The sequence below is a fragment of the Brachyistius frenatus genome, unplaced genomic scaffold (assembly GCF_029030835.1).
Source record: "Brachyistius frenatus isolate BFR_SWC_R1_liver_20210118 unplaced genomic scaffold, ASM2903083v1 Contig_17, whole genome shotgun sequence".
Classification (NCBI taxonomy): Eukaryota; Metazoa; Chordata; class Actinopteri; family Embiotocidae; genus Brachyistius; species Brachyistius frenatus.
Window position 1 is genome coordinate 4452471 of NW_027210616.1, and position 9927 is coordinate 4462397.

General features: G+C 38.5%; 1 protein-coding gene across 2 annotated transcripts; it reads right to left on the reverse strand.

Moving 5' to 3' along the window:
- Window positions 1-105: 105 nt before the first annotated feature.
- Window positions 106-9107, reverse strand: LOC138618451 (high-affinity choline transporter 1-like). 2 transcript variants are annotated; one of them, XM_069694168.1, is made up of 11 exons: window positions 9052-9107; window positions 8558-8702; window positions 8129-8217; window positions 6234-6467; window positions 5444-5557; window positions 4995-5150; window positions 3882-4030; window positions 1887-2030; window positions 1267-1420; window positions 969-1186; window positions 106-884 (listed from the first exon to the last, which is right to left on the reverse strand). In XM_069694168.1, exons 4-11 carry the CDS (start codon window positions 6415-6417, stop codon window positions 315-317), a joined length of 1689 nt encoding a protein of 562 aa, XP_069550269.1. In that variant the 5' UTR covers window positions 6418-6467; window positions 8129-8217; window positions 8558-8702; window positions 9052-9107; the 3' UTR covers window positions 106-314. The 2 variants fall into 2 exon arrangements, with proteins under 2 accessions (XP_069550269.1, XP_069550270.1); XM_069694169.1 differs by lacking the exons at window positions 8129-8217; window positions 8558-8702; window positions 9052-9107 and adding an exon at window positions 7740-7772.
- Between the last annotated feature and the right edge of the window lie 820 nt (window positions 9108-9927).

A 9927-nucleotide genomic window follows, 5' to 3' on the forward strand; every position in this document is an offset into this window, starting at 1 on the left:
GCATGCAGCGCTACTGCCGCCACCAGGCCGATTGAGGAATTACAAGTACATATTACACAAAATATTTTTTATTTATGTTTATTTATCAACATTGGTAAAGGTCACAATGCTCTTTTTTTTTTTTTCCTTATACATATTCTAATTCTTAATACAAAATTTGTTTTCTTTAAAAAAATATTTATAAAAAAAAAAACTAAACCTGTTAATGTAACCCGTTAAAGCTTTTTATTTTTTTTTTTTTTTTTGGCAGATTATAATTTTATTAAGTATTTGCTATAAAAATTAAGACGTAGTATAATAGATCCCTCATTAAATCAGTTCTCTTCCAGCTCAGCTGATGGAACGGTCAACATTAATTCAGTTTCATTATGAACTTCAGGCTTCTCCTTATCACCTGTTTTGGTGCTGTCATTGCTCATTAATGTTAGTGTCTGCGATGGTTTGTGGGTTTTCACTTTGAATACGTCCCACCTCTCAGGAATCAGTCCTTTGTTGAAGAGCAGTGAAGCTAGGTAGGAGAACAGTAAAGTGGCAAAGATGGTAGACAACATGCAGATCGTCCTCACTGGAGAGCGCTGGACATACACGCCGTCCTCAAGAGTACAACCTGGGAATTGGAGGACAACAGGCAACTCTATGGATGGCTCACCGCTCAGCAGTCTCAACAACACCCCAACCAGCAGGCCCACCATGGAGCCGTAGCCATTAGAGACATTAAAAAAGAGGATGCAAACAAGCTGAGGGAATGTGACGGTGTAGGTTATGTCTGAGCCCAGGATCCAGAAGAGCATGATGCTGTTGTGCAGGAAGGTGAGTGATGTGCCAGCCAAGCCCACCAACACCACGCTGACACGGATCACCCACTGGAGCTCCCTATCTGATGCCTGCAAGAGGAAAAACATCTGGAGTCTGAAACAGAAAAAAATAAATAACCACAAGTTTATTCTTCCTATCAGCTCTCTTCTTACGTTAGTCCTAAGGATGTTCTTATAGATGTTGGCTGTGAAGATGGAGGATGCGGATAAAAGAGCCGAGTCTGTTGATGACATCACAGCGGCAGCTATAGCTCCGATTCCAATGATGGAGATGTAGCTTGGTGTGAGGTGTTGCAGAGCGATCGGCAGAACCTGACCGGCCTCTCCACGCTCGAATGGGGACGGAGATCCATATAAGGTCATGTTCCAGTCTGACAACAAAACAGAAAATTCAATTCAATTCAATTCAATTAGCACATATTCACACTTCTGTTCTCCTCTGTTGCTGCACCTGTTGATGCTGCGACTGCTCCGATCAACACAGACGGGATTGCGAGTATTACGATGAGGGGAGCTGCGATGAAGCAGGTGATCCTGGCTGTAGTTGATGACGAGGCTGACAGGGTCCTCTGGTGAAAGTCCTGGTATCCCAGGTTACCAAGACTCTTAAACAACAACAAAAAATGAAACCACGCTTTCTAGATTTATTGGAGTCATCGTGACCATTTGCAGTTGTTTCACTTCACTTTTAATGGCTACGTGAACTTAATCAATGGAATTTTAAATAAAGCTGAAAAAGAAAAACACAACACAGTATTGTTGACCAATATAGAATATTATGCAATAAATAATAAAGAAATAAGGTTTATTGTAATGTGATTTTAAGTCCTACTTCTTTGTTCGTCTAACAAAATCTGCCTTTACTGGCCTTTACTATATATTCACCTTCCAAACTAAAAGCAAAACAATTTATTTAATTTAAGTGTCTCAGTTAGCTGTGACAGTGTGACAGAGAGCCACTACGTACAACAGCAGCTAAATGGAATTCAGGCATCATTAATTTTGATATTTACACCTGTGCTATCTGTGCCTATCCCACCACTAGTTAGGAAAATAGCAATGTGTTCTTACCAATATTAAGAAGTTATCAATCCACCTCCACACCCTGTCTTTATCCACAGAACCAATCCAAGGGGCCTGGTAGGTAAAGTTGAAAGCAGTCTCGGTAATGACAGCTGAGTGGGGGCTCATCAGGACGAAGGGGACACAGATCCACTGCAGGACAGACAAGAAACCACTGACATAAAGATTGTAAAGATTCCGTATTTTACACTTTTCTGATGTTTTAGTTTTAGTTTTGATATGCAAAAGGAGATTTATGGTTATGACCATCCCGAAACAGTTTTTCATCTCCACTCTTAAGCTTCTCTCTGGAGCTCTACCAAAAACAGGCTGTTTGTGTCTGTCTTAAAGGCGAAATAAATAACAAATAACTGTACTTTTTTTACATTGTAGTTTTTCATCCTGGCGGCAGTGTGAGGAGAGGGATTCTCCACAAGATTTACGTTAACACGGCCAAAGTAGAGGTCTGGCAGGGACTTGTTGTTTTTAGCGCTTGAACCGCAGCGGGAACTGTGTATGGATCTTTGGTGGCCAAAACTTGTAGTTTGTTACTATATCTTTGTTTTTCATCTGCTGAGTGAGAGGTGGTCCAAATAGCCGTGGCTTAAAACAGATGGAAAATGTATGGACCTGCTTTGCAGTTCTACAGATTGTCCTGTATTAGTTGCTATGTTAGAATGATGTTTTGCCCTCCAGGGTACCTGGAGGGTCGTGATTGAAAACTATGAATTGATATGAGTGATCCTCTGTTCTGATTTGCTGACTCTTTTCTGTGACGCATGCCCAGGCCAACCACAGGTTCTCTTCAGTCTTGTTGCTTGCCAACTCCGCAACGGAATGACTGCTGACGTTTTTTTTTACACATAAAAGGTTGGAAAGTGGGCTGTACTGAGAGTGGGCATGTGACATCAGTGTGCGTTTGTGACATTACAAACTTACAGAAGTCCAAACGGTGCGTTTGCTGACTACATGTGTGCAATTCTCTGTGGACTGAGTGTCAGGATTTAGCTGAGTTTTTGCTTGAATGCTTGATTTTGCGGCAGCTTTTTTCAAAAATAGCGATGCAGTTTGTATGAAATGGCAATTATTGCAAGTCAGGAAAATGTTTTAATTATTAAGAGAGAATCTCATGTAATTATCTCCTATGAGATAAGAATCCTGTACATCACAAAAAGTATTTTAGTTCTAACCTTTTTTTTAACCATGGGTTCAAAGTTACAAAAACTTTTTTTAAAAGTGGCGCAGCTTTACCCACCAGTCTGTGACTGTAGCATGAAATACATAGGCTACATTTTCGGTTCAAATAAGTGCTTTAAATTATTTTTAAATAATATTAATTCAACACTTACTTTATGAAGAAACAATCCTGAAGTGACATATAAGTTGGTATAAAACTAAAACATACCCAATTTTAATGATAAGAACATATTTACCATTAAAACCAATCACTTACATTTTTTATGCCGTTTACATTCAAACAGCATGTGGTTTGTTTTGATTATAGGAAAAGGGGTTTAAGAGCCTTGCTGATTTTTAAATGAGTAGTTATTTTTGTTGATAAAGCAAGTATTTTTTGTTTAAGTTTTTGTGCCATAATACCTTCAGCACAGCTTCTCTTGAGTATGTGGGGTTTTTTGCAGAGAAATTCTGGGAATTTAGCATAATGTGCAAGCTTCCACACTGTGGAGATTGTTCAGCAGGGAAGGGGCTGGTTTTGTATAGCACTTAGACTGGCTTTAACAGAAAAATGGAAATATGAATTTATACAATATGGGACCTTTAAAACATTCAGATTGATTCATCTGATAAAGTAAGGTGGTTGAACAGTTGATCCCACTTGAACAACTTGGCAGGATAACAGGCATCCTGAGGTTTTCATGAAATATATGAGCATGGGATATAATGTGAGAATTTTTTTTTTCCTTGAACACTGCTTTAAAAAAAAAAAAAAAAAAAAAAAAGTATTATAGTTCTGTTAAAATAATGTGTAAGTGAGGAACTCACCATACTGAAGAATATGAGAGTTAGCTGTATGATGTCTGTGTAGGCTACAGAGTAGAGGCCTCCCATTAGTGTGTATATGATGGCCACTGCAGCAGAGATCCAAATGCAAAGAGTGTAGGACAAATCCAGCATCACACTCATTGTTGCTCCTACAAAAGTAACACCATCACATACATCTGGATTCATATTCATTCAATTTGAGAACATCTACTCAGTCAGTGTTGGGTGTTACCAACTACACACTTCAGTCTGATTAAATAAAAAGGCCACTCGATTGCTTTTGTCTAATATTAACAACTGAATTTCAATGTGCAAAACTGACATGTAAAATGGCTGAACACAACAAATCAGAGAGTACTTATTTATAATATGAAGCAGGTTTTGGGTCTCAGCCTATTTTATGTAGTTCTTTATTTGTCTTCATTGAACTGTTCCAAAACTGCATGTTTTATTAAAAATAAATCCAATTCATAGCTATCACAAACACCTATTTAATTTGGTTGTTTTATTGTCAAAAGGTATGAAGGAAGAAGGGATGCTGGGAAATGTGAGAACCAATGAAATATATATGCACCAAGGCCAATCACAATTATTTTACTCTGCTGTACATATGTCTACGAAGCGAAATAGAGATTGATTCATGTTCACTTGAACAAAAGTTACAGACACATCAGCACCATAAAACTCATGAACTTAAAATAAACCTATCTGCATCATAATGTTAGTGAATGTATGAATCCCAAAAATAAGACAGGAGCTACTGTTGTCAAAATTTTTGTTTCAAGAATGGATGTTAAACAAATAAATTAAATTAAATTTAAAAAAGTTGCATACACAGTGAGTACAGGATGACGGCTGCTGGCGCCACTAGTTGTAGGTTGAAGGGTCTTTTTGTTCAGGTTTTTGTCCTGTCATTGTTGAACGTGTTGAAACGTGTCAGCGTTTCAGGTGACATTTTTGCAGTAATAATACGGGCACAAGAACAATTACACGAAATTATTTTGGAACATTAAAAACAGATGTGCTAAGTTTGTTGGATAATTATAGGAAGCACAGTGGTGTCATTGTAAAAAAACTCTTGTGACTAATTGAACTCATGTGAGTGTCACTTACCTAAACCGATAAGAGTTCCTGTCACCCAAATTATGTCAGATATTAGCAGCGCCACAGACAGAATTCCACTTATCAGCTTTCCATACTTGATCTGGAACGGGTCCATCATTGTGACATATTTTGTTTCTCTCATTGTCTTAGCGAAGAACAGTCCACCTTAATAATTGAATCATACAAAGGGAGACAAATTTTAGTCCCTTTATGGGAACACCATGATATGCAGGCCTGAATATTGTCTGACTCAGAATAGACTATTTAAAAACAGGGTAAACAAAAAAATAAAGCAGAACCAGAAATGTCTGTTCTTTTTTTACACACTTTCTTCTTATCTGCCACAGTCTGTTGCCAGACGTTGGCATTCACCTCTTCTAACGCCATATCTGCAGACTTTTTCTTTCTGAACTTGTAGTCTTTAAATATGATGCTTTTACTATGGAAAACTATCTTACCAACAATGAAGGACAGGGCTGCTGTTACCGGCATGACCGCCCAGGTCAGTCCCATGGTTGGAGTGTACACTGCCTCAGTTAGACCAACGATGAAGCCCCCTCCAACAAATGTAGCTTCAGAAAGCACAGCACAAACAGACACATGCACAGCAGAGTGAAACAGATCTGCAACATTATTTAGGCCACTGATCACACGTCTGGTTGAAAAGGGTTTCTACAAAGAAAGGGTTTGGATATTTTTGAAAATGAGTTTTTAATTTTTTTTATATAGGGATTATTGTTTGTGTCTCGATAGAACACAAGGGCATATTGTGTTAATGAAAATCTCACAATCAGCACAGGCATGCATCAAAACAAGAAAAACAGGAGTTAGTGTGGGAGAGAAATTCTCAAAAGTCCACAGTTCAAGACAGACAGATTGTTGACAAAGGGTGGATGCCGAACTAAAAACATCAAAAGAAGCTGAATTGAACGATTGAGTGCACATTTACGCTCAGCAATATATTTTTTGAAATTTTATTTCTAAGCCTAAAATTGATCCTCCAACCTAATGTTTTTGTCACATAGCTCACTAGAAAAATGGCTGACGGTTACAAAGTGTTTTTAATATCTTGAACATTGCATGTGTGCTGTAGTTAGTGAAATTCTGTTATACAGGGGCATGGACATTTTTCACAATTCAAAGGAAGAAAAACTACTTTTATTTAAATGACAATTTAAAAAAAAAAATACTGACAATCTTAAGCACCAATAGTTATAGTCACATCTGTCTGTCTGGCTGCACACTCACCTGTCATAGTGAAGACTCCCACCGCCAGACTGATGCCTCTGTTGCCCAGCAGAGTGACCTCTGTCCAGTCTACCTGGCTGCTGCTCTTCATCCGTTTGGACTTCATGGAGGCCCACATGCCGGTGCCCAGCACCATCAGGTAGAAGACTGCCATTACCACCACTCCTGGGACGTTCAGGCTCATCGTGTTCTGACTGAATGACAGACTGAATCCTGCTGCCTCACTCTGCACGACTGTGTGTGAAAACAAACAGATCTTGTAGAACCAGTAAACGTAATCTTTCTAAAAAAAAAGAAAAAGGATTCTGTTCTTGTTGGCTACACTCAAAAAACTGCTGGCTAACGATGGGACAGAATATGGGATGGATCGGTTTGACCCAAGTGCTTGGTTTTACCCTGTTCTTTGACACAACCATGTGAAATTAACATTATTAAATATTACCCGTACACACACCATATCTCAAGAGCACATCAAGAGAAGTTCATCTAATTCACCTGGCTTCAAGGATGAACTGTTTTTGTTGGTTTACTGTGACCTCAGGTTTATTTAAATGATTTATTATTATTTATTTATTATTGTGAACTCAATTTCTCAAGAATGCGTTGAGGAAATTTCTTCAAATTTGGTACAAATGTTTACCTGGACTCAAAGATGAGCTGATACGATTTTGGTAGCCAAAGGTCGAAGTTTCTTGGTGTATGCAGCAACATAAATATGACCTTTGACTTTTATCAGTCCATCCTTGACTTCAAGTGAATGCAGCAAATTGAAAGAGATTCCCTTAAAACGATGTTAAGATAAAGCATTACATAATAACATGTTATAGCTTAACATAATGTCTCCAGCCATGGCTACCGCGAAGACAGAGGCATAAAAACAAACTTACAACCACCCTAAATGGGGTGAAAAAACAGTTGTCTTCAAAAAATTCCCACATGACGACTCCTGTACATCAATAATTAATAAGATGCTGGAAAAACTCCCAGGTGGGAAGGTACTGCTGTGTGTGATTAATGTAAAATACAAAGGGAGCCTTCAAACAAATGTCTACAGCCTCCAGCAATTAGTCTGCTTTGATGGTGTGACCTAAAAGAATTAAACAATTAATGATAACGTTATATGATTGTTGTAATTAGCCATAATTATGACCTAGCATAATAAACCCAAGAATGTGTTTACAGAAACAAATGTGAAATATAATTTTGAGGGTGCATTTCTCATATTTTAAAATAATCTAGATCAAATTTTTCAAAATTTTAATTTCTTCATTCAGTCATTCATTTATGTATTTTAATACCAGAAACAGCACTCTGTCCACTCAGAACGCATACATATATGAATTATGCTGTTGGCTAAAGTTATAAGACATGTCAATTTATTGATAAATGTGTTTGGACTATGTGGTGGCGGGGTGTGGTTTAGCTCAGCTGCAGGGAGAGTGGGAGGAGTGGTTCAGGGAACAGTGCCGGGCAGGTGTAATGAGCACAGCTGAGCCGAATACAAACTGATGAGCACAGCTGAGCTGGATGTGGACTGATGAGCTCTCCCCTATAAAGGGATCAGGGAGAAGGAGGAGGAGGAGAAGGAAGTGGTTACACGAGTGCATGGTGTATGGGCCGGGCAAATAAAAGCATTTTACACCTGAACGTATGGCTGACACTGTTCCCTGAACCACTCCTCCCACTCTCCCTGCAGCTGAGCTAAACCACACCCTGCCACCACAGACCACTTGCAGAATGCTTAGTAAGATAAGCTTATCGGTTTCTACAGGTCTCTGCACGGCCACAGATTTAACCTGATTCAATGTAGACGTGAGAATAGATTTTCTAACATTTTTGGACTCCAGAAAACCGTATGAACCCACAACCTCTTACTACAACACTGACTTTCTTACCAGGATTGCAGCCTTGATCACAACACTGGGTTAAAGTTGGAGGAGGGGCAGAGTGGCATGTACTCACAGTGTCTTTTTGGATATGATCACTGTGGACACAAACATACAAAATGTTCTCAATTGTGCACACAGTAACACAACCATTAAACTGATCATTACTTCAAAGTTCACTGCAGCGTTCAGATAGGACAAAAGTAGTGGCGTAAAAACAACAATATTTCTCTTTGAAAAGTACTGGGGTAGAAGTACTAAGTAACATAAAAGTAAGTACCTCAAAAATACTAATGTTTACTGGGTTGTCAGCTGAAGTTATCTACTAGCAACTGCCACCCTGAAATAGATGTTTGCTCTATCACAGCGAGATTCATGTTTGCACACACCAGCTAGATAACTGTGCCAGGTTTCACAAATATGAATATAAAATCAAACCTTGATTAGTCTGCTTATCTCGTCTGATCGGGTATCTTTGTGAACATAGATTCATCCAGGACCGCCTTGCTGCCCTCTCAGTCTGTCTGTCCTCTCTGTACTCCCAGTCCGTTTGTCTCAGTCAATGGCAGCTACATCGTGAGGGCTGATAGCACACAGGTGTTGATACATGCAAAACTTTTTTTTGGATCAGTATTTGAGTTCATAAAACTGGTTTGTCTGTGCACAGGACTATTACAGATTCGTTTTTGTTCAAGACTTTAGTTTGGAAAACATCTTTTGATTTAATGCATACTGAAGGAGATTCTACCTTTTACACATTAAAAAAAAGTTACTTTTGTCACCTTTAACAGGAAATAATAGTCAGTCAAAGGCAGAACTATTGTGTAATTTTTGTCCACCTTGTTTAAAATAATAACGAAATAGATAAATTGAAATGTGTGCTTTATTCCTGAACAGTTACAGACCACCTAAATAATGTGCAACCTTCCTACCGGCATGACAGCCCAGGTCAGTCCCATGGTTGGAGTGTACACTGCCTCAGTTAGACCAACGATGAAGCCCCCTCCAACAAATGTAGCTGCAGAAAGCACAGCACAAACAGACACATGCACAGCAGAGTGAGATAGATGTGCTACATCATTGAGGCCACTGGTTACATTGTGACCCTGAGGACCAGTCTGAAAGGGGCTTCTACAAAGTACTCTATCAAGAAACCTTATTCCTATACCACCTGTTTTTTGTGATGTATTTTTCTCTTATTAGATTTTGGAGTTATGCACAACACTAACATAAACTCCTTCCATTTAAAAACTTACGTAGAAATAAATCTGATTCTTCTTCTTCGATAGAATACACATCACATTGATCTATTGTAATATAATTATAGCGAGGTGTACTCAGGCCCTTATGACGATGTAGAGATATTAGAAGCTTTTTATATGTATGTAATGTATGTATTTTTACAGTTCTTTTGTCAGCTGTCCTTGCTGCAGCTTTTCTGCTTTTATTTTGGATTCTGAGTTTAACTTCTTTATATTTTAACATGATAGTTTGCCAGTACACTTGTTCATGTTTCTTAACTGATCAAATACTACAAACCCTGCCTCTTTTATTTGAACATGCTCATAGCTTGAAACCTTGGGATGACTCTTCAAGTTTATAGCCACCTTTGTGTGACTTCTTAGCGTGATCATGTTTAGTAGGTTTTGTTAAACCAGATAACAGGAAGATATCCTGGGTATGTTGAACCTGCTTCATGGCAGATCCCATGTGCTTTTGCAACTGCTCTGACTGACTTTCCCGTCTTCTTCCACTTATCAGATGCTTTAAAAAAAAAAGAATTGGCAAGTGTTTTTTAGTTGTATGTT